We start from the raw sequence: 25351 nt of genomic DNA, 5'->3' as shown, positions 1-25351 counted from the left end.
AATACATGTTTAAGTTTCTTAATCCATAAAATGAGGAGGTTTGGTTTAGCTCAGTGTTTGTTCATGCTGTGAAAGCAGTGTCTGCACAAAGTAGGTGCTCAAAGATTTATTGAATGAACGGATGAATAAAAGAATTCTAGAGAGCCCAGGTACTTAGGGCATGAGGCAGAGGGTGGGGCGACAGGGAGGCGTGTTTGGCCAGGCCCCCCCCTCACCTGTGCCCCTTCAGCCTGTCTCAGATGTAGTACTGGGTTCTGCTACTTTGAGAAATGTTTGCACAACACTAGGTTAGCAGACCGATCTCTGAACGTGAAGACGGCACGCTTCCGATGCTCCCCGCTGTCACATCCCTATATACTTTGTGCCAAGGTAAAAGTTGTGGGAGAATAAATGCAATTGCAGTCATATGCGGGGTAGGAAGTGCTGCAGAGGTGCTGTGTTGTTTCCTGGCGCAGCTGTAATAAAGTGCCACAAACTAGGTGGCTTAGAACAACAGACGTTCTCTCTCAGTTCTGGAGGCCAGAAGTCTGCAGTCCAGATGTTGTCAGCAGGGTTGGTTCCTTCTGGAGGTTCTGAGGGAGGACCTGCTCTGTGTCCCTCTCCTAACTTCCGGTGGTCACTGGCAGTCTTTGGAATTTCTTGGTTTGTAGGCACAGCAGTCCAGTCTTTGCCTTTGTCTTCGTGTGACATTCTCTGTGTGTCTTTGTCCACATATTCTTCTTCTTATAATGACATCAGTCATTGGATTAGGGCCTGAACAGAGGTAGATTGAAAATGAATAGCACTTGTAAGAGAATGAAGAAGAGTTACTAATTGAAAGTGGTTATGTTGCCTAGAGCTTTGATAAGCATATTCATGTTCTTACACATAAAACATAGAGTGGAATGGTGAATTCTGGTTTTTCTGCAGAGCAAACGATGTGTGAGTATGATCGTTTCATGCATGTGCTGAAATCACATTCTCTTAGCTTTAAAATTACTAGACAACACGCCACCATTACCTTCCAGGTTAAGCTGCCTTGTGTCCCCCACTGTGTCTTGCACAAAGTAAACATACGCCAAATGGTGGTTGTTTCTAATATTTAACTATGATTAAGGGGGTCATGAATCTGATGGGGCAGTTGATTCCTTTATGAGTTCTTTGGTAGGTGGGTTCTCTGGAAAGCAGCTGCAGACAGTTTAGCATGCAGAATGTTGATTAGGAAGTACCCCTGGGAGGGACTTCCCTGGTGGTCCAGTGGCTAAGGTACTGTTCTGCCAACGCAGGGGACCTGGGTTTGATCCCTGGTCAGGGAACTAGATCCCACATGCCACAACTAAATGATCCCTCATGCCGCAACTAAAGAACCCGAATGCCGCAACGAAGGTCAAAAGATCCCGCATGCTGCAACTAAGACCCGGCACAGCCAAATAAAGAAGTAGATATTTAAAAAAAAAAAAAAAAAAGTACGCCTGGGGGCCACACCTGCAGAATCTGCAGAAGGAAGGGAGAAGCTGGGCTGCTTTGCAGGCCCAGTCACAGCCTTGGCACCCGCCATGGGGAGCTGTGGAGCTAGAACAGCCCTTCAGAGTTGCCCCAGGTTGGACCTCTGTACTCTCGACAGTCAGTCATCAGATGTGGGGCGGTCCTGGGAAGGGTCAGGACGCTGGAAGGGACAGCTCCCTGCAGCTGAGGCAGTCCCTGAGGGGCTGGCACAGCACTCCCAGCAGCTGGCAACGTGTCCTTCAGTTGTGGGTCTGGCTGGTACATCACAGTGTCTGCCACAGTTGGACAGTATTTTTCTTAGAAAATTTTTGATTGATTTGATTTGATTCATTGGTTAGCCTTCTGGAGAAATACAGGATAAGTCTGTCCCCTTTGTGACTCCCCTCACCCCCCCCCCCACTGTGTATGTAATACGTATGTATGTGTGGCAGGGGTGGGCTTGGGTGGTAAACAGAGTTACAGCGTACAGTAAGCTTTTCTGTCCCAGGTTAGACAGACTGGTGTCCTTAAACTTACATTATTTCACGTGGTATCGATGCTAACCTGCTATTTTCTTGGTGTGGTTGAGACTTCCTTGGTTTTCTTTAGCCATCTGTCTGCCTATTTTCAAATATTTATCAGTGACATTGAGGTCCTCAGAGCAATAGCTCATTCTCAAAAATGTGAAACCTATTTAATGTGAATTTAAATTCTCATCTCATTTTATGCTACTTCTCTCTTTCCGCTGTTGATTTGTCCTGCTTTGATGATTTGAAGGACCCTTTACAGAATCTGTGGTCATATTGGACTCCATTAGAGCAAAGTGTGTAATTCCTGGAAAGCCAGAGTTAGATGAGACCATTGCTGCTAAAGTCGTCCCCTTTGGGGCCAGAAGAATCCTTCTGGGTTGTTGCGAGTTGTTATCAGATGGTCTGTGGTGGTGAAGAGTTTGACCCTGGTGTTAGCTCAGTCTGCTTTCAAATCCGAACTCTTCCTCTTTTCTTGCTGTTTGGGGAAATTAATTTCCTAAGTTTCATTTTCATCATCTGTAAAAAGGGAACACATAGATAGTAAGGATTCAGTAAACGTAAGCTGCTTCTGCTGTTGCTGGAAGAAAACCACACTTATGTTATAAGGAAGAAAGTATCTTTGTTCACTAATTCTAGATATAGGTGACTGAGCTATATCTGTGATCTTAGCAAATATCAAGTAGAAGGAAATGTTCTTAACTAATAAAGAATGTCTACAGAAAACTTAGAGAGACATCCGTCTTAGTGAGGAAGTGTGGAAACACTTCCTGTATAATCTTGTACAAGACAAAGGGTGCCCCACTGATACTACTACTCACCGTGGTCCTGAGCACCAGCCCACACAAGGAGAGAACAGTGTTAATGGGATTGGAATGCTGGGAACACAAAACTGTTGTCATACGCAGACAATGATTGTGTAGAAGACCTAAGAGAATCTGTAACCTAGTATCTGGGAATAAATCTAATAGCCACGGTCTGTGTGTTGAAAATTAAAACTTATTTGAAGGACATAAAAGGAGATCCAGTTCAATGGACAAATGGCCCTTGCTCAATACTGCAAAGCAGTCAGTTCTCCTCAGATTGATCTGTATATGTAATGCGTTTCCAGTTAAAATCCCAGTAGGGTTTCTCATAGAATGTGATGGCTGATTCTAAAATTATAAGAAAGAGCAAAAGGCCAAGATTGGGAAGACACCTCTGGAGGAAAATCTCGAGACTTCATGGAAAGGTCTAGTGATGAAAACAGCATGGTGCTGGCGTGGGATGAGTATACTGAGCACAAGACCTGTGACTATGTGGGACTTTGATACGGGAGAGAAGTGGTGCTACAGATGGGGGTGGAGGGCTGGTCCATAAGTGATGCTGGACAGTTGGTTTTCCTTGTAGAAAAAAAATGAAATTAGATGCCTTCTTCACAATTCTACTTCACTAATTCTAGATATAGGTAACTTGTGGACGGGTTAAGGACTTGAATATTTTATGAGATTTTAGACTTAACATAATTAGACTTAAACACCAAACATTTCTTCCTGGTTCACATCACACACTGGCTGCTGTGAATTGGCTGCTGTGGCTCTGTTTTAGGTGTCTTCTCATTCTGGGGCCCATGCTGTTCTGTGATACCAGAAGAGGCCAGGCTGAATCCCATGATCACTTTTTTTTTTTTTTTGCGTTACGCGGGCCTCTCACCGCTGTGGCCTCTCCCGTTGGGGAGCACAGGCTCCGGACGCGCAGGCTCAGCGGCCATGGCTCACGGGCCCAGCTGCTCCGCGGCATGTGGGATCTTCCCGGACCGGGGCACGAACCCGTGTCCCCTGCATCGGCAGGCGGACTCTCAACCACTGTGCCACCGGGGAAGCCCCCACGATCACTTTTAAAGCATCTCTTTGGACCTGGTGTATGTTACGTCTGACCAGTCACAGGGAGCAGTGCAGGGGCATGTACTGAGGCTTCAGGGAGGTACTGCCAGTCTGTCCCGTGGTGACAGTAGAGACCTGCTGGGTAAAGGGATGGATAAGGGAAGGAAAAGGATAGTTGGGAACAATAGTATTGCAGTCTGCCACAAATGCAAGAAGAGAAACTTGAATACTTTCAGAAGAAAATGCAGACAAGTATCTTTCTGACCTTGAGGTAAGGAAGGATATCTGAAGACAGTGTTCTCAAACTTCAAAGTATATGTGTTATCTGGGGGACATGATAAAATGCAGATTCTGATTCAGTGAATCTGGAGTGACGTCTTAGAGTCTGCATTTCTTTTTTAAAATCTTTTTATTTATTTCTTTGGTTGCACCGGGTCTTAGTTGAGGCAGGTGGGCTCCTTAGTTGTGGCATGTGAACTCTTAGTTGCGGCATGCACATGGGATCTAGTTCCCTGACCAGGGATCGAACCCGGGCCCCCTGCATTGGGAGTGCAGTCCACTGCGCCATCAGGAAAGTCCCAGAGTCTGCATTTCTAACAAGCTCCCAGGGAATGCTGATGCTGCTGGTGCATGCACCACACTTCGAGTAGTAAAGTCTTTAAGGCACACTAAGTGCCAGCCATAAAAAGGGAAGATTGATAAACTCAGCATATTAAAGTTAGAAGTTTTTATCAAAGGATAGCATAAAGAAAATGATGAGCCACACACTGGGAAAAATACTTCTGGCATATATAACTGGTGAGGGATTCGTGTCCATTATATGAAGAACTTCTAGAAGGCCACAAAAAAGAAACAATTCAACAGAAAAATGAGTAAAAACTGCACAAGTAGTTCAGATAACGAGGAATCATAGCCAATAAGTGTACGAAAAGGTGCTTGTCACCAATGATAAGGGAAATGCAAATTAAATCTCCATGAAGTATTTTTCTTTTTTTACATTCACTACAGTGACAAAAATTCATGCCTCTGAGTACCATGTATTAGAGAGGACGTAGATTAAGGGATAACTTACATACATTGCTGATTGGAGTGCAGTACTGGTATGACCTCTTTGGGAAATAATTTTACATTATGTTGCAAAGTTCAGCATCTATATATCCTATGACTTGACAGTCCCACTTTTGGGTATATATCCGCAGGAGAAATGTGTACCAAGAGCCATATACCAGACTGTTCATAGCTGTTGTGTTTATAATAGCAATTGGAAAGAACTCAAATGTTCACTGACAGGAGGTGGAATGAAATATGGTATTTATACAATGGAGTATTATAAAATAGTAAAAGTGAATAAACTTCTGCATACAACATGAGTGAATTTTGGAAACATATGCTGAGTAAAAAAGGAAGTCCCAGGAGATTATATACATTGTAATACCATTTTTACAGAGCTCAAGAATAAATACAACTGAAAAATATATTGTTTAAGCAAATCTGCATTTGTGACAAGTTTTATCTTTTAAAACAAAGAAATGACACAGGTTAGTAGCCACTGTTGGATGGGGAGGCAGTGGGATGGGGTGGGACGGGGTGGGGAGGTGGACAAATAAACGGTAATGTGTTCTAGGCTGGGTGGTACTTACTACCTTTTTGTGTTTTATAACTGAAAAGCGTTATGTGCATAGATGTTTTACCTGTAATAAAAGCAAATGTTAATACCACTAGTAGGCTCCGTTAGGAGACAGATGAAAGAGACAGGCCTACTCTGTCTTAAGTGATTGTGTTAGTCAGGGTCCTCCAGAGAAGCAGAACCAATAGGATAGGGGTGGGGTGGAGGGTGGGGAGATAAGGAACTGTTTCTTGTGATTTTGGAGCCGGAGAAAAAAGTCCAGACCCAGGAGAGCTGATGGTGTAGTTCCAGACCCCGGAGAGCTGATGGGGTACCTCCAGTTCAGTCTGAAGGCGGGAGAAGACCAGTATTCCAGTTCAAGGACGGGCAGAGAGAAAGAAAATTCTTTTCTTACTCAGACTTCTGTTCTACTCCGGCCTTCAGTGGACTGGGTGAGGCTCACCCATGTCGGGGAGGCCTGTGTGTTTTACTTAGTCTACTAATTCAAATGCTAATCTCACCTAGAAAACACCCTCACAGACACAGCCCAGAAAAGCGTTTAGCAAATACCTGGGCACCCGTGGCCCAGTCAAGTTGACACCTAAAATTCACCCTCATAGTGACTATCTCCCTTCCTAACCTCAGTTGCTCCTGTAGTAAAGATCACAGATGCCTGGGGAGGCATCCTTCTATTTCAGTTAACGTTCTCAGAGTTTCATGATTCTGAGCAACCATCAGGCCAGAGCACTAGTTAGCTAGCTTTGTAGGAGGCCTGGGTGGTGTTGGCTCTGCTGTGCTTCATCTTCGTCCCTCCCCCAAGGACATAAGGACACAAAGGGGGTTTTGCTGGAACATAATAGGATACACAGTGGTGATTCAGGTATAGAGCAAGGCGAAGTGGATTGGTGATGTAGTGAGCGCAGAAGAATGAAATTAATTGATGTGAGATTATCTCAGGGAAAGAATGACAGAACATTGAAGGAACGGTAACAGTTAAATATGAGTGCATGGCTGTCCAGTGGTTAAGACTTTGCCTTCCAGTGCAGGGGATGCAGGTTCGATCCCTGGTCGGGGAGCTAAGATTCCACATGCCTCCTGGCCAAAAAGCAAAACATAAAACAGAAGCGATATTGTAACAGATTCAATAAAGACTTTTAAAAAATGGTCCACATCAAAAAAAAAAGTTAAAAAAAATACGAGTTGCATATATGTGCAATTCTTGTACAAATTGAGGCCTAGCTAACTTACGTTCAAATGGAAATATCCTCTGGGTAGTTGGAAATATTAGACTGAGAGGTCAAAGTAGGAGAATTGATTTGTAGGTGGTGACATTTTCATAAGTTACACAGATCTTTAACATTGTCATCGAATAGTTGAAACATAAATGTTCATAGGGTCTATAACACAACTCTAGGTAAAAGTCACTCCAGTAGTTATAATTACTGGTAGTTAGGTAACACCTGAAAGATGCATTAGAACAAGATTAATTTATTAAATATTTCAGGGATGATAATCTCTTTCTTTTTAGAGTTGTTTAATTTCATATTCATCTGAGTAGAATACTCATTACTAACCCCCAAATCAGCTATTTCACATGACAGAAAACTTGACCAGAATCTGTAAGAAAGGAACAATCAATTTAATTTAATTTTTTTTTTTTTTGTCCGATACGCGGGCCTCTCACTGTTGTGGCCTCTCCCGTTGCGGAGCACAGGCTCTGCACGCGCAGGCTCAGCGGCCATGGCTCACGGGCCCAGCCGCTCCGCGGCATGTGGGATCCTCCCGGACCGGGGCGCAAACCCGTGTTCCCTGCATCGGCAGGTGGACTCTCAATCACTGCGCCACCAGGGAAGCCCTCAATTTCATATTTGGCATGAGTTGTTTGAAAGTTGATTTTTTTGTTTAGTGTTTGGATCGTTAACTATTTTTCTTGCATCTTTGTTTATATGCCTTTCTGAACCATGCTGCGTAATATTTCTGCTGATTTTTTCCTTCCTTTACATTTACCTTTGTAACGTAATACTTATGATTTGAACGTATCTGTGAAGTTTTAAAGAGTTTTGACCTGTATTGGGCTCTATAGTCTTTTAGTCTGTTTTAATTAGTGTAAAATTCCAATCTCAAATATATCACCTTTGTTGAGTGTCATACTTGGCTGAGTACAGTATTTTAAATACATTTTTCAGGAATGTTGCATTGTTAACCTGTCTTTTTTAATTTACTTTTGGCTGCTTTGGTTCTTTGTTGTGCGCGGCTTTCTCTAGTTGTGGCACGTGGCTTCTCTTGTTGCAGAGCATGGGCTCTAGGTGCACGGGCTTCAGTAGTTGCGGCTCACGGGCTCTAGTGCGCAGGCTCAGTAGTTGTGGCGCACGGGCTTAGTTGCTCCGCAGCATGTGGGCTCTTCCCTGATCAGGGCTCGAACCCGTGTCCCCTGAATTGGTAGGCGGATTCTTAACCACTGTGCCACCAGGGAAGCCCTAACCTGTCTTTAAAGTACTTATATTTTAGGTTCAAAGAGTATGTCTATTTCATCGATCTAGGGAGAATTCCATACGTAAGTAGTCACTTGGGCTCCAAGTGTAGTAGGGCTTCTCGGCATGTTTCCCAGATTCAGGAATGCCTCAAAGTACACTTAAATTTGGTAGCATTTCTAAATTTTTTAGCAGCTGTGCCTGACATCCAGCAAAAGTTTGTTAAATACAGGTACTTCGCATTTAGCTTGCGTCTCCACCAGCCCCAGGAGTGTGCCCTCTGAACGCCATCCTCTTTTCTCCATTGTAGATCCACTGGTCAGTTGGATTCACTCTTGGTGGTGGCTCTGCTATGAACATCCTGTTGTCAGATGTCTGTCTTGATCCACTACAAAATAGCTTGGTTGTTCTGTGAAGTAGGAACAACTCGAGACCATTTCAGTGGCTGTAGGCACCCGCATAATATTCAGGTGCCTGCCTTGCTGCTGCGCATGTCATGTAGGTAGGTAGGTCACAGTGGACCCTGCCCTTGCAGTGCGGCAGAGAATGCATTGAGGAGTCAAGAGCCTCCAGGTTTATGTAATCAAAGATAATAAATGAGGATGAGGCATGCCCAGGGGAAAAGGGAGATTCTGGAAGTTTCTGACACTATTAAAAAATGGAGTACTGATTGATTTTACTGTATAGAACAGTACAATTTATGCAGATCATTTAAAGAAAAGGAGAAGGATGTACTTAATGGTCTCATTCCTAAAATTATATCTTCAGTTTAACTTTTCAACCCTGGGAAATTGAGACTGTAAGGACCCTAGGTGATCTATGTTTTGCTTATAATGTGGACCTTAGAGAAAATGTTAATTCTTTCTGGTTAGAAGATTATGTTTACCAGAGCATATTCTGAGGAACACAGGATCCTTAACAAGTATGGAAAATGCTCTCTACTTTGTTTCCTTCAGGGAGGTTCCACAGGCACATTACCATATTAAAAGTTTCAAGGTGTCCCACAATAAACAAACCTGCTTTTGTTTCAGCTCTGGTATTTCCCTAATTTATGCAAAAAGAAGAAGTTCTATAACAAAAGTAATATAGTTTTATATCACCTGGAATACACCTTAGGGAAACTGTAGCAGGTTATCTTTTAAATGATGCCACTGTTCATTTAAATAGCTGCTTAGGGGCTGTAACTATTGTTATGTTAAGAGTCACATCTAGTGGTATGTAAACACAATGAAATACTACCCATCCATTAAAAAGAATGAAATAATGCCATTTGCAGCAACATGGATGGACCTAGAGATTGTTATATTGAGTGAAGTAAGTCAGGCAGAGGAAGAGAAATACGGTAAGATAATGGGGAATCTAAAAAGAAATGATACAAATGGACCTATTTACAAAACAGGAACAGACTCACAGACTTAGAGAAGGAACTTAAGGTTGGGGGTGGGGGAGGATAGGGGAGGGATAATCAGGGAGTTTGGGATCAACAGGTACACGCTGCTGTATTTAAAATGGGTAACCAACGAAGACCTGCTGTAGAGCATGGGGAACCCTGCTCAACTCTGCAGCCTGGATGGGAGGGGAGTCTGGGGGAGAATGGATACGTGTATATGTGTGGCTGAGTCCCTTTGCTGTGCACCTGAAACTGTCACACATTGTTAATCGACTATACTCCAATGTAAAATAAAAAAAAAATCATTTTTAAAGTTACAAAAAGTCACATCTAAAAACTTGATTTAATTTTTGAAGCATGTATTGAATAATTAATGGATGCAAAATGAAAATATGTACTTTGAACATATTTTGAGTTCTCAAATATATATCTTTTTGCAAGATCAAAGAGAATTTTATTCTGATTCTTTAAAATTTATAACTAGTTGGATGAGTCAGATAATCCATATAAAAATTTTATACTGAATTAGATATCTCTTATTAACAGATACTAAAACATCACTGAAGTATTGCTTATTACCTAAGTTCATTTTAGAGAATTGTAATATGTATTACTTAGATTGTGGCTTTTAATAGTAACTACGAAAAAGAATTGACCCACTGTCTTAGCAGCGAGTTGTAGAATTTCAGGCCATTTATTTTCCCCCACTCATTGAAACTCAGAAGATAGATCACTTTGTAGTTTTGAGATGAGAAGTTGAAAGCTGTAAAATTTTTATGCACAGACATTTTGACAATCAACAGTATCACTTTGAAAAATTATTTTAGTACACAATGATCTAGTATTTTACTTGATAAAATGTTTCATCCTTGACGAAATGGGTTTCATCATGTTAAGAGTTTTTGCATTTTCAACAATTCTAAAAATCTACTTGTTTTAATTTTTTGTTTCCAAATAAACTTGCTTTGGGCTTGTGAAACTTTGCATTTCTTAGAGTGAAGATCAATTTAAGTTTCTCTTAATTGAAGTTTTTAGGTTTCTAAAATTTAGTTGTTCCATCACTTTTCCAACAATTTTTCTAAAAGCTTTCTAGAATTTCATAACAGTGAACTATGTTTTGATTTGGGGATTTTGTTTGGTAGCTGGTTTGTAATCTTTTACACTGTTTCTTTATTTCAGATGTAAGTGTATACATTTCCCCCTCCCTTTTGACCCAAATGGCTTCATGTGTGTTTTTTTATCCTGTAAACTGTGTGACGTGAAGTTTTCCCCTTTTAGGGAAAAAGGGCATTTAAAAAAATCTCCATAGGACTTTTTTGAAGGCATGAAAACTATCGCTTTGTAGCCCTGCTAAAGAATTCTGACATCTAATAGATCTTGAACTAAACACCTCATTGGTTACTGTACTGTGATAACCTGCAAAGAAATTATAACCTTTGAAAAGCAGTTCACCTTTTCAAACCAGAAATATTAACAGATGAGTATGAATCAGCAAATAACTGCCAGTCAAGTAAAAGTTAGAAATAAAGCAATGTTACTTTACATAAGCAGTTCATCTCCTTAATATTCAGCCTAGTTAAAACTATAAGAACATAGAGGCTGATCCAAACTTAAATTTCTGTAAGCATTTGACAACAGCACAGTCCGTAGAGGGGAATTCATCCAAGCTGGATGGAAAGCTCTTCCCTTTTATTCATTCTCATTACACACTTGATCTACATCTCATTTGTTTTGCTTTAATGGAAGTCTGTTTAGTACTCCTGATTCTTATGTAGAACTGAGTGCTTTCGCCTATAGTTTATCTTCATATAGTTGGTTCTTCCTTTTTTCTTTTTTTTTCTTTTTTTTTTTTGCGGTACGCAGGCCTCTCACTGTTGTGGCCTCTCCCGTTGCAGAGCACAGGCTCTGGACGCGCAGGCTCAGTGGCTGTGGCTCACGGGCCCAGCTGCTCTGTGGCATTTGGGATCCTCCTGGACCGGGGCACGAACCCGTGTCCCCTGCATCGGCAGGCGGACTCTCAACCACTGCACCACCAGGGAAGCCTCCTCCTTTTTTCTTATCTTTTAAACATAGATATTGACCCAGGTATGTTACATGCCTGCAGTTTATTAAAACACCTGCTAGTTCTTGTTACTATCAAGTAGTCGTCTTATCTATAAGAACAATCCTACATTTATGAAAAAAATTCATTTTATTTGTCACTGGAGAATATACACTTATCAGTTCATTTCTGATAACCTGTAATAAAAATGGAATTTCTTAATCTGTTATGCAGTTCTTCCTATTTGCACAGAAGGAACTCATGTCCCACACTAGATTTATTGATTACGTTATTTTTAAATGGAGCTTTATTCATTTCCTAGGACTTGACACACTTCTAGATGGGGAAGAGACTATAGGTCTGATTGTCCATTACCATACAGTTTTCCAGTTACGTGGCTAAATGTACGTGACCAGCTTTTAGCCCTTGGTCCTGTCTTCAGTGATAGGGCTGTAGGTTAGGTTATAGATTCTCTGTGGATTTTCTCTTCTGGCCATAAATTGGCTCTGGAGCCAGGCTACCTACTAAAGAGAAAAGCAATACCTTGTGTTCCAAATTGATGCACTGAGATCTGAAACTAACAGGCAAAGATTGTGTGTATATGTATAACTATCTCATTGTATGAGTGCACTCTCTGGTTTGCTTGGCAAATATTATTTAGGAAATTTGTGAGAGTAGTAGAATATAAAAGCCAGAGTCTTACTATTTCAGACATCTATTCTCATTTCTATGTTCTTTTTTCTATTTCTATCTTATACCCTTTACCCTTCCCCTTCAAAGGCTTTTCTTTATGTGAAAATCCTATGGACACCCAAATTGAAGAATTATGAAAAGATAGTTGCAGGTAATGTAGGCCTTTGATGAATACTAAGCATTTTAACCATTTTTTTTGATGAAATTTGTAGTGACAAAGGACCAGTTAAAAATAGAGTGAAGGCATAATTTGTAGAAGTACCATACCAGGTCAAAGGGAGGGCAGTGGGTTTCAGTGGGAAGAAGTGCAAATTGGTTACCTAAGGATGAAGACCAAAGCCCACTAATTCAGTGTGGTGACACCGAAGGAAAAATCCCGAGCGTCGCTGTGTATCACTAACACCGTGCACAGTGCCTGGTACACAGTAAGCCTCCAGTAGGTGTGTGGGTGGTGAGAGAATCAGTGAGAGCCCTGGCTTAGAGGGTTATTCCCTTCCAGGGGGTTTAGAACTTGACTAGAGTTGAGTCCCTCCCCAGCCCTCCCCACCCTCTGCTGGTGTTATGAATATTGTTTTATTTCCCAAACTTTCTCCTTCGGAATTCATTCCCCCCATTAGATTTGGAAAGTATTTGGCTAGACACAGTTTTGATCACCTGCCAGGGTCTAAGCATTCTGCTAAATAGTACCTAGAGTATGTCACAGTTTGACCCTGAAAGACCTTTCAGCCTCATTTGAGGGGACCCACACGCAGGGAGACAGTTGGAGAATCGTGTGAATGGAGGTCATTGAAAGGCAAGGGTGATGACAGCAAGAGCCCTCAGTGTCGCAGGGAGAGAGCCGTGCGGCCTGGCCTTAATGTAGAGAAGGCTTCTTAGAGGCGATGGGGCAGGACCCCACTCCACTGCCACTTAGGTGTTAATGTCTCAGCGGTGTTCATGCCTTCCGAAACCTTTCTGAGCATGTTAGTTTAGTCTCTCTTGTATGGATGATTTTTCTTTTGCAGTGTTTTAATTGACCTGTGCCTTTGAATATTCCATCTAAGTTTACCAGACGGCTGGTTTCAACAATGTTAGACTTTAGGGTTGTATTTTATGAAGAGTCCCATATTTTTTGCCCCTTGAAGTAGTCATTAGGGCCACTGACACCTGTTCCTGCTCTTGCCTCTCCTTCGCAGCCTGTAAGAGGAGTGTGTCTCCCCACCTTGTGGAAGTGAAGTGAGGCCATGAGACTTGGTTTGACTCATGAGGTGTGAGTGAGTCACTTCCAGGAGGAAGCTTTCAAAGCGCTGGTACACACTTTGGTGCAGATCTTCTTTTTCTCTCATTCCTGGATTATCAGGGTTCAAGACTGGCAGCCATAGTCATCCGGTGTCCCAGGGTGATTCTGCTGAGTGACTGTGCCGGGCATCCCTGCCAACCCGGGATGGACACGTGGCGTGAGCAAGATAACAGACCTTTGTGTTCAGCTGCGGCAATTTGGGAGTTGTTTCTGCAGCACATCTACCCTCTTTGGACTAAATAACCTTTCCTCCCAATTTTGTCTGTTGGCCCTCTATTCTATTTATTCTCAGTTTTCTTTTTGCTCTGTTGATAAGCTTCATCTCTTCTTGCCGTTCTGTACAGTCTGGCTTCATCATTAAACCTTCCATGATTGCGTTCTACCGTAACGAAATTTGACTTGTTGACATTTGAGGCCTCTCAAACATAAAGGTAAATCCTTTCCAGTTCCGTCACACGATTCCTCTTGGGCACAGTGTTATCTCAGAATAACACTGTGGTTGGTACCCTACCTTCTGGGTATAAGGAAGAGTGTCTCGTACAGCCTACAGGCACGTGAGGAAGGACATGTGAACTCTTGAAAAGAGCTAACAGTTCTTGGTTTAGCCCAACATAATCATTGCCAGCATTGTCCAGTAGAACTATGATGATGGAAATGTCCTGTACTTTATATTTGCACGGAAGCCGCGAGCCATGTGTGGCTATTGAGCACTTGAAATGTGGCTGGTGTGGCTGAGGAACTGATTTTTAATTTAAATTTTAAGTAGCCACATGTGACTAGTGACTACTGTGTCTGACAATGCAGTAAGACGCTAGAACAACACTGGGATTACATAATGCTAGGTGAAAAGTGCAGGATACAAAAGTATATATTTGTTTTTAACATGTTGAAATATTGAAAAATTTTAAGTTCTTTGCAAAGGAGAAAACACTGATAATCACACCAGAATAGTAACAGTGAATTGTATTAGGGTAGAGAAATTGTGTATGGGTGCCCTTCTGTTTTCATATTTAAAAATACTTTAAAGAACTTTTATAATAAAAGTATATAGGAGCAGAAAGAAAAAGTGCTCTGAGACTAAAAGAATGCTTCAGCAAGTGAATATATTGCTTGAACAGAGCTGCACAGATATTTCTTCACAAGATCTACATTTTATTCAATACATTTTGCCTGAAGAAGCCAGATTTACAACTGTTTACTATCTGGTGCTCTTTATCATCAGTTGTGCTGTAACACAAGTAAATTGAGAAAACAATCCACAAATAATATTGTGTGTACCATGTCAGAAAGACATTATGCTTTTTGAAATAATTTTTATGAGTTTTGAGCAAACCTAAAAATACGTACAATATATTACCAAAAATGAAGGGAAGTACCTTAATATGTCTGCCACATGTCTGCTCTACTTGAGCACTAAGGAAACTGAGCTATAGATTGAGTGTATGTCTCTTACAGCTATTTAAGGGCACTCATGGGAGCTGTAACTTGAATTATTTTCAGTAATGTATGTGGTGTTACAAAGAGTATAAAAAGATGGCACTACATTTCTTAGCACATTGTTACATAGGGTATGAGATTTTGGAAGATCAATGAGCTTCTTCAAAACCACCCCTCAGGGGGCTTCCCTGGTGGCGCAGTGGTTAAGAGTCTGCCTGCCGATGCAGGGGACACGGGTTCGTGCCCCGGTCCAGGAGGATCCCACATGCCGCGGAGCAGTTGGGCCCGTGAGCCATGGCCGCTGGGCCTGCGCGTCCGGAGCCTGTGCTCCGCAACGGGAGAGGCCACAACAGTGAGAGGCCCACGTAGCGCAAAAACAAAAACAAACAACAAAAAAAAACCACCCCTCAGGGCTTCCCTGGTGGCGCAGTGGTTGAGAGTGCCCCTGCCGATGCAGGGGACACGGGTTCGTGCCCCGGTCCGGGAAGATCCCACATGCCACGGAGTGGCTGGGCCCGTGAGCCATGGCCGCTGAGCCTGCACGTCCGGAGCCTGTGCTCCGCAACGGGAGAGGCCACAACAGTGAGAGGCCCGCGTACCGCAAAAAAACAAAAAACAAAAAACCATCCCTCAGGGGCTTCCCTGGTGGCACAGTGGTTAAGAATCCACCTGCCAATACAGCAGACACCAGTTCGAGCCCTGATCCGGGAAGATCCCACATGCCACGGAGCAGCTAAGCCCGTGCGCCCAACTACTGAGCCTGTGCTCTAGAGCCCGCGAGCCACAACTACTAAGCCCGCGTGCCACAACTACTGAAGCCCACGTGCCTAGAGGCCCTGCTCCACAACAAGGGAAGCCACCGTGATGGGAAGCCCACGCACTGCAACGAAGAGTAGCCCCCGCTCTCAGCAACTAGAGAAAGCCCGTGCGCAACAACGAAGACCCAATGCCGCCAAAAATAAATAAGTAAAATAAATAAATTTATAAAAAAAAACCCCACCCCTCAGCACCCTGCCCCCCCCCCAAATCCCACTTCATTATTAAATTACTCATTTGAAGATTGTGGCATTATTAAATTACTCATTTGAAGATTGTGGCATTACTATGTTTTGTCTGGCTATTGTTGAAAAAGTATTTATGTAATAACTTCATTACCTAGATCTGTTTTTTCTCCTTAATAGACAAATCATTTGTGACCAATTATCACTCTGAAAACACGTGGACTAGATAAAGAATTAAATGCTTTTGGTTTTAGAATTCAGTTTGTTATTCTAGTTCCAGGTCTGATCATAAGCACCACAGGCCCCAGGGCCCTCACTCCTGGAGACTGAGGGTGACACGGGGTTTCTTGAGGGGGTGGAGGGGTGTGTGTGGGGGGTGGTGTCATGGGCATGGGCATGGCTTGACAGATGTTCCCCCCTCACTCCTCCACTTTCACTTCCAGGCTCATATTAATACTAGGCTTGTAGGCTTTCATCCATCCCCCAGTCTTTGGGGGTGATTTTCATTCACCAGCAGGGCTGTGTTTAATTCTAGAGTCCATAAAATGTCTAGAAATTGCACACTAGGCCACAGAAGGAAAGTGGTGTGTGCTAAGCTTCTGAGTCTGTACTGTTTGGGGATAGTGCGGCTTAAATGCAGAGGTTGCTCTGCAGATGTGCACATTCCAAAAGACAGGAAACAGCAGCCATGGTATTTCTGTGTTCATCCTCTGCACTTCACCATCTTGAGTTCTTAGCAGCCTCGCACTGGAATTTGTAGTAGAGACCAAACTGTTACTTAAAAAGAGGAAAGGCTTTGGTATGACTAAAACTAGATTTTTATTGTAAATGAAGGTGATTTCATAGTTTTTTTTTTTTTAAGGATAACGAGGAAATTATTTTTTGTACTAGAAGCCTAATGTATTTTACATAATTACTATTCTTCAGATAATCATATCAGTGAAGAACCCTGTTAGAGTAAGCAAATATAAACAATTTGAGGGGGGTAGTTTGTAATAACAGCACCTTCCATTGGTGTGACATTTTGTGAAATACAAAGGTCACAAATATCAATACTTGGATGCATTTCTCACTTGCTCATTGAAACAGCCTTGAGAGAAGTTGAGAGGCAAGGAGAGGAAGTATTTATTATTCTCCTTTACAGATGAGTTACGGGCAGAAAACCCAGCTATTCAGTAGTGGAAGTGATACTGACTACAAAAACCTACATGTTATGGACCACTGGGCTGGTGCACTTTGCACTCTTCCATCCTGCCTTCCTGAATTAAAGAAGATGCATGCTTCCATGGGCATTAATCAGCTATATATAGGTATCCTTAATAGAAACCATTTAAAATTTAAAGTAAAAAAGACAAGAGAAATTCTAAAATAAGTGTATTATTGTTGGACCTTTAAAATTATCATTTATATAGCCCAGTCCTTAGGATGATTTGCGTTAATTTTACGTGGGAGAAAGATGCTCAAGACAATTTGAAGGTCCTTTTTTCTCAGCATAAGCCTTTGTAGAAGGAAAAGTTGAAAAAACGGAACAAAACGAAGAACCTTTGAGTTTATATGGTGGTGCTTTTTCTTTAAGACTTTTAGAGAAGTTAAACTAAAATGCAGTTTAACTTCATACTGACTAAACTTCACATTTGGAATGAGTATGAAGGTGAATAGACAGAGTTTGACATATGGGTGTTTGCTAGCCATGTTCTTGAACTTGCCGGGTGGATGTTCAGTGGGTTTTGCATGTGCTGGTCACATCCCTCCATTGTTTTGGCCACGTGGTGGATCACACCTGAAGTAAGTTAAACAGGTAATTTTATTTCTGAAACAGTTCAGAACTAGAAATAAAGAGTCTCTCATTCGGTCAAATGTTCACTCTGCTACCAAGGGCTTGCAGCTTAGGGGAGGGGAAGCTTAGTTATGACCCAATATTTATACCTGGGCCATCTGTTAACAGTTTAGGTTCACAGTAAGGAGAATGGACACTCCTGAGCCCCAGGAACATTTAGACATGTCATCACGGTACAGGAGGAAGCCAGTTTGGGGTGCTTCTGTCTGAGACCCTTGTTACTGGTGTCCAGTTACAGGTGCTGCCCAGATGACTACATAGGCTGACGCTCCCAGACTTAACCAGCCTTTCCTCTCTTTTCCTCAGTCCTCTGAGTCTGTTCTATGTAGAGAGTAAAAACAAACTATAGTCACTAATGACTCTAGGGATATGGACAATTTAAAAATTATATGGCATCAGCTATTGAACAAGTCACAGCAGGAGTTCTGTTAGGGGTAATGATGCAAGGGAAGGTCTTAACTGGCTTTGATGAGATCATGGGCGTTCAACGTGTTTTGCTTTTTTTTTCTGCATCTCACCTACTTCTTGAATCCTTTCATTTGTCTAAATGTCTTAATGACAACAGAGAGAATCCCATGGTTGGGTTGATACCATGTTTTAAAGTAAGCATAATAAACTAAAACAGTTTTTCTTTATCAGTCTTAACAGTGAACCAGGTCTTTCATATGTGAGTTTTTAAGGCCTTTATGCATTTAAATAATGGGAAAAAGCCTTATACTAAGTTGTTTGCAACGAAACTAATTTTTAGAAGTTCTCTGGCAAAGACAATTATATACATTTCATTAAAGACATTCTTCTGATACCTCAGTACTCTCTGGATCTGATGTATAGCGTTGGATTCAATTCCCTAAAATTTCGTTAGAATTTTTGCATCTGTGTTCGTGAGCCATGTTGGTCTGTAGTTTTCTTATAATATCTTAGTCTGGTTTTTATGTTAGGGTAATGTTGGCCTCTTAACATGATTTGGGAAATATTCTCTCCTCTTCAATTTTTGAGAAGAGTTTGTATAGAATTGGCATTATACTTTCCTTAAATATCTGGTAGAATTCACCTTTAAGCCAACTGTGCCTGGAAATTTCTTCGTGGGAAAGTTTTTGTTTGTTTGTTTGTTTATTTATTTTGGCTGTATTGGGTCTTCATTTGATGCGGTGGGTTTTCTCTAGCTGTGGCGAGTGGGGGCCACCCCTTGCTGCGGTGCGCGGGCCTCTCACTGCAGTGGCTTCTCTTGTTGCAGAGAACAGGCTCCAGGCGCACGGGCTTCAGTAGTTGCAGCACGCAGGCTTCAGTAGTTGTGGCTCACGGGCTCTAGAGTGCAGGCTCAGTAGTTGCGGCACACAGGCCTAGTCGCTCCATGGCATGTGGGATCTTCCCAGACCAGGGCTCGAACCCGTGTCCCCTGCATTGGCAGGTGGATTCCCAACCACGGCACCACCAGGGAAGCCCCTGTGGGAAAGTTTTAAACTGTAAACCCAATTTCTTTTATAGGTACAGGGTTATTAATTCTATTTCTTCTTGAGTGAACTTTGGTAGTTTGTGTTTTCAAGGAATTTGTCCAATTCATCTAAGTTTATTTTATTGGTGTAAAATTTTTCTAATATCCCCTTATGGTCTTTTTTATATCTGTAGAATCTGTAGTGATCTCACCTCTTTCATTCTTGATATTGGTCATTTGTCTTCTCTCTTTCCTGAACAGTCTGGCTAGAGGTCCATCTTGTTGTCTGAAAGAACCAGCTTTTGGTTTCATTGTTTTTCCATTTTCTATTTCATTGATTTCTGCTCTCATCTTTTATTTCCCTCTTCTGCTTAGCTTAGGTTTCATTTGCTCTTCTTTTTCTAGTTTGTTAAGATGAAAACTGATTTGAGACCTTTTCTAATATAGGCTCTCTTTGTACTATAAATTTTCCCCTAAATACTGCTTTAGTGGCAACCTAAAAATATTGATACATTATGTTTTTATTTTCATTCAATTCAAAATACTTTCTAATTTCTTTTTGCCCCGCTGGTTATGTAGAAATATGTTCTTTTTAACTTTTTTTTTTTTTTTTTTTAATTTTGGCTGCGTTGGTTCTTTCTTACTGCGTGCGGGCTTTCTCTAGTTGCAGAGAGCGGGGGCTACTCTTTGCTGTGGTACACGGGCTTCTCATTGGGTTGGCTTCTCTTGTTGCAGAGCACGGGCTCTAGGCACTCGGGCTTCAGTAGTTGTGGCACGCAGGCTCAGCGGTTGTGGGTCATGGGCTTGCTGCTCCACAGCATGTGGGATCTTCCCAGACCAGGGCTCGAACTCGTGTCCCCTGCACTGGCAGGTGGATTCCTAACCACTGGACCACAAGGGAAGTCCCATCCTTTACTTAACCTATTTGTGACTTTACGTTCATTGTAGAATTTTTACTATACTGTAATTGGAATTTGTTGTTTTAAGACCCATCTCTGCCTTTTAGTTGGTTAAGCCATTTAAATTTATTATGATTATTAACAGCTATCTTATCACAGTCTTCAAGAGGTAACATACCATTTCATGTGATGTATAAGAACCTTATAATAGTGTTCCAGTTTCCCACTCCTGGTCTTTATGCTGCTGTTGTCATACATTTTATTTATACATATGTTATATACATATGTTATACATATATACATATGTTATAAACCTCACAATACGTTGTTGTTTTTGTTTCAACGGTCAGTTATCTATTTTCTTTCTTTCTTTCTTTCTTTCTTTCTTTTAAAAATCTTTGGCCATGCAGCAAGGCATGTAGGATTTTAGTTCCCTGATCAGGGATAGAACCCACGTCCCCTGCATTGGAAGCGCAGAGTCCTAACTACTGGACTGCCAGGGAAGTCCCTCAATTATCTTTTAAAGATACTTAAATAACAAGAAAATTTTAGTTAATGTTTCTGGTGCTCTTTGTTCCTTTGTGTGGATAGGACATTTTGTCCTGTCATTTTCCTTCTGCCCAGTCACTAATGACTGTAGGGATATGGACAATTTAAAAATTATATGGCATCAGCTATTGATGGACTTCCTTTGACATTTCTTTTAGGGCAGGATTGCTGGTGATGAATTCTTTCAGCTTTTCCATGTCTGAAAAAGTGTTTGTTTCACCTTTGTTTTGAAATATACTTTTGATGAGTACAGGATTCTCAGTTGACAGGGTTTTTTTTTTCAATACTTTAAAGTGTTTTTGCCCCATTATCTTCTCATTTGCATGGTTTCCATCAAGAAATCTGATGTCATCCATAACTTTGTTCTCTTCTACCTAATGTTTCTTCTTTTCCTCTGGCGACTTTATTACTGGTTTGAATAGTTTTATTATGTGTTAATTTCTACATGTTTCTTGTGCTTAGACTTCATTGAACTTCTTGGATCTGTGTGTTTTGGTTTTCATTCGTTTTGGGAAAATTTTGGCCATTATTCAAATATTTTTTTCTGTCCTCTCTCTCTTCTGATTACATGTATGTTAGATTTCTTAAAGTTATCACACAGCTCACTGAAGTGCTGTTCATTTTTTGAACTTCTTTTTCTCTCCATATTTCATTTTGTATAGTTTTGTGTATGTGTGTGGTTTAAGATTCAGTAATCTTTTCTTCTCAAATGTCTGATCTGCCATTAGTCCTGTCCTATATTTTTAATCTCAGACATTGTAGTTTTCATCTTTAGATATTTGATTTTTATATCTTTTCAAACATATGAGATATAGTCATAATAACTTTTAAAGTCTTTTTCTGCTAATTCTAACTTTTTTTTTTTTTTTTTTTTTTGCGGTACATGGGCCTCTCACTGTTGTGGCCTCTCCCGTTGCAGAGCACAGGCTCCAGACACGCAGGCTCAGCAGCCATGGCTCACAGGCCCAGCCGCTCTGCGGCATGTGGGATCTTCCCAGACCGGGGCACGAACCCGTGTCCCCTGCATCGGCAGGTGGACTCTCAACCACTGCGCCACCAGGGAAGCCCTGCTAATTCTAACTTTTGTGTTGATTCTGGATTGGTTTCAGTTAATTTTTCTCCCCATTTCCACTCCCTTTGTGTCCCATTTCTTTGCATGCCTGCTAATTATTTATTCATTTATTTAGGCAGCAGCACCACCGCGGGTCTTGTGGCATCTTAGTTCCCCTACTAGGGATTGAACCCAGGCCCTCGACAGTGAGATGGGAGTCCTAACCATTGGACCGCTGGGGAATTCTCACATGCATGCTAATTTTTTTTTTTTTAATATAATAGTGTTTATTTTTACTTGTTGACAGTTTGCTTTATTTATTTATTTATTTATTTATTTTTGGCTGTGTTGGGTCTTCGTTTCTGTGCGAGGGCTTTCTCTAGTTGTGGAGAGCGGGGGCCACTCTTCATCGCGGTGCGCGGGCCTCTCACTATCGCGGCCTCTCTTGTTGCGGAGCACAGGCTCCAGACGCGCAGGCTCAGTAATTTTGGCTCACGGGCCCAGTTGCTCCGCGGCATGTGGGATCTTCCCAGACCGGGGCACGAACCCGTGTCCCCTGCATCGGCAGGCAGACTCTCAACCACTGCGCCACCAGGGAAGCCCCGCATGCTAATTTTTTTTTTTTTTTTTTTTTTTTGCGGTACGCGGGCCTCTCACTGCCGTGGCCTCTCCCGTCGCGGAGCACAGGCTCCGGATGCGCAGGCCCAGCGGCCATGGCTCACGGGCCCAGCCGCTCCGCGGCATATGGGATCCTCCCAGACCGGGGCACGAACCCGCATCCCCTGCATCGGCAGGCGGACTCTCAACCACTGCGCCACCAGGGAGGCCCCGCATGCTAATTTTTGATTGGATGCCAAACATTGTAAATTTTATCTTCTTGGGTGGTGGATATTTTGTATCCCTTGAGCTTTGTTCTGGGGCCACAGTGAAAATAGTTGGAAACAGTTTGGTGTTTTGGGTCTTGATTTTAAGATTTGTTAGGCAGGTCCAGAGCAGTGTTTAGTGTAGGGCTAATTATTCCCCATTACTAAGTCGAGACCCTTCTGAACACTCTACCTAGTGTGCCCTGAATTATGAGGTTTTCCAGTCTGGCTGGTAGAAAACAGGCACCATCCCCAGCCACACTGAGCCTTAGGGCCTGTTTTCTCCTTTCCTTTATGATGACCCTTTCCTGTGCCGTGGCTGGGTCCTCAGATGCATGCCCCGATTAGCACTCTGTTGAAGGCTTAGGAGCAACCCTTTGCAGGTATCTGGTGTTTTCCTCTGGACAGCTCTCTCCTCTCGGTACTTTTCCTGTGATCTCCAGCTGCCTTAGATTCTCTGACCTACTTCCTTCAGCCACCGCTTCATGTCTCCTCATTGTCTTGGTGCAACCTTCACTGAATGAGTGCTGGCTATCCACCTGCTTCAGGTGATGTCCCCAGAAGTGAATGTATTGGTTAATTGATGATCTGTCTGGCATCCTGAGATCCACACGTATTAAACAATTTATGGAAAATGTTTTAATTTTGAGAGTCAGCTGGAAAATTTCAGCAAGTAAACATTATAGAAAATCTTTAGTTTATCTAGTTTTTATAATTCAGAAAAGAATTATAGAGAAGACTTCAGGAAGTAGCAGTATACGTATTAGTGATACATTAATCTAGTAACTTCATCCTGTGGTGGATTTAAACATATTTTCTTTATATTTAATGTTTGTAACATTTAGTGTGTAGTTCTAGATGAAGTGCAAGAAACTGAGCGTTAAATCTTTGGTGAAGAGTGTGTCTTTCTGACTTGATGCTCTTACTAAAAATAATTATTAATACTTTTTAAAAAGTCATTTTTGTAACCCTCTTATTATCTGCTAAAATTCATGCAAAAGCTGATCCAATGAGATTTACCTATCACTATGTTAGTTTTCATTTTCTAGTGGCATAAATTAATCAGAACTCTAGCATAAAGAATATTATGACTTAATAAAGCCATTGTTAGATTAGTATGACATATTTAAAGTATGTTAATTGAGTGGAAAAGAGTGGCATCTATCACAAGTAATCAGAAAGTCAACCTAGGTATATAAGAAGAAAAGTTAAAATAGATATAACAGTATAACCTGGCAGGGCTATAAGACAAATGTGTGTTTCATCTTAATTTTTATGAAATAAGTCATGAGCAGTCCAAAGTTTTTAGCCATACAAAAATTGATTACCTATGTAAAACTTACATTTATGGGACTAATTTTTTTTACCAGTGTTTCAATGAAATTACTGTTCAGCTGCTTGTTTCTGTTTTATTTTAAAATGAGCTAGTGATTTGTTACGAGATAAATTCTTTCAGCGTAGCAAAATTTTACAAGTCCAGTCTCTTGAGACATAGCAAAATAAACATCAGTATAATTGAGCATGAGTACAAAAATACAAGTTTCTGAGTTTTCCTTACTTTTAAATGATATTAAGCTTTTAAAAGTTTAAAATGTCACTTAGTTTAAAATGTCAACAATTACAGTAAAAAAAAAAAAATTAATGTTCCAAGATACCAAAGGTATTTTAATAAAGAGGAATGGTTCATTTGGATTTTTTTCAAAAGATCAATAATGTAATTTATATTTATACATAACGCATACCTTTTTTCTCTCTTATTTTTGTAGGTTCTGCTGGAGACTTACATTTGGCCTCAATGTGAAATTAAAGTAGGAAATCACATCTACATGTATGTTGCTATCAGGATGTTGATTCATTGATCATGCCTGAAGAGGGAAATTCAGTTCTAGATGGCTGACTGCCAGCAAAAATAAATGCTTACCCTAGATGTCAAGCATCTCTCCTTTTTACTGGAGTGAAAATCCCCTCCAGATACCAACAGAACATCACTGCAGAAAATGCTCCGCGTTTTAAGGATGTCAGCAACCTAAATTCATGCGCCCTATCTGTACAGTTGTTGTGGATGGTTTACCATCTGAAAGCTCCTCAAGCTCTTATCCAGGCCCTGTATCTGTCTCTGAAATGTCTCTGCTTCATGCTTTGGGTCCAGTGCAGACCTGGCTGGGACAAGAGCTAGAGAAATGTGGCATTGATGCCATGATTTATACTCGATACGTCCTCAGTCTTCTGCTGCATGACAGCTATGACTACGACCTGCAGGAACAGGTATTTACATATTGTAAATGTTTTGTGAAAATTTATGATTGTGTCTACATTTTCCTTCAAAGAGCACTTTCGTATTCTAGCACAAGTTAGACGGCTGGGGTCCACAAACTTTTAAGCTGTCAGTGAATATAGATGAGCCGCGTTACCAAACACACTGTTTGGTTCAGTCATTTTCTCTGACATTTTCTTGATGTTGATTGCATTCTGGCACAGACTCTGGATCTTGTCACAGATGGTAATAGTTAGATGACCCGCTGCCTTTGAGTTAGCACTGCTCCAGAATGTTGGTTTCTACTGTTTAGGAAAATCACACATTGTGATTAGACGTTTTAATCGTTGGGTCTGTTATACTTCTTAACATTCCAAAGTTTAATATTTCATTTTATCTCCAAGAACGATGATAAACTGCTTATTAATCAAAGCGTGTGTTTTGAATCAGTAGACTTAAAATTTTGGTAAAGCATATAACCTTAAAGTGGCCAATATACATTTTACTTGACTTAGGTGCTTAAGGTGAAGAAAGCAACCAAATCTATGTTCTTGAAAAAAATCTCAATTTCAGTCTCACTCTCCAAGAGAAGCTCCTGAATGTGAGGCTTGCTGAAAGGGAAGCAGAGTCATCAGCACTGAACGAATGAGCTCTGGGTGACTTCCGGGTACAAATGTCATGTAAAAGGGAGTGTT

The 25351-nt window shown here is 41.4% G+C and overlaps 1 protein-coding gene across 2 annotated transcripts in view; it reads left to right on the top strand.

The window, feature by feature from the left end:
- Positions 1–25351, top strand: part of KIAA0232 — a 93109-nt gene that overhangs the window by 10682 nt on the left and 57076 nt on the right. For both annotated transcript variants that reach the window (XM_082611741.1, XM_082611742.1), the window contains exon 2: positions 24169–24667. In XM_082611741.1, coding sequence (XP_082467867.1) covers positions 24437–24667 — 231 coding nt within the window. In that variant the 5' untranslated portion in view covers positions 24169–24436. The remainder of the gene's footprint in view (positions 1–24168; positions 24668–25351) is intronic.

This window comes from Mesoplodon mirus (assembly GCF_964341445.2).
Source record: "Mesoplodon mirus genome assembly, chromosome: 2".
Classification (NCBI taxonomy): Eukaryota; Metazoa; Chordata; class Mammalia; order Artiodactyla; family Ziphiidae; genus Mesoplodon; species Mesoplodon mirus.
Note: the sequence above shows the minus strand (reverse complement) of the source record. Positions and strands in the feature narration are given on the sequence as shown.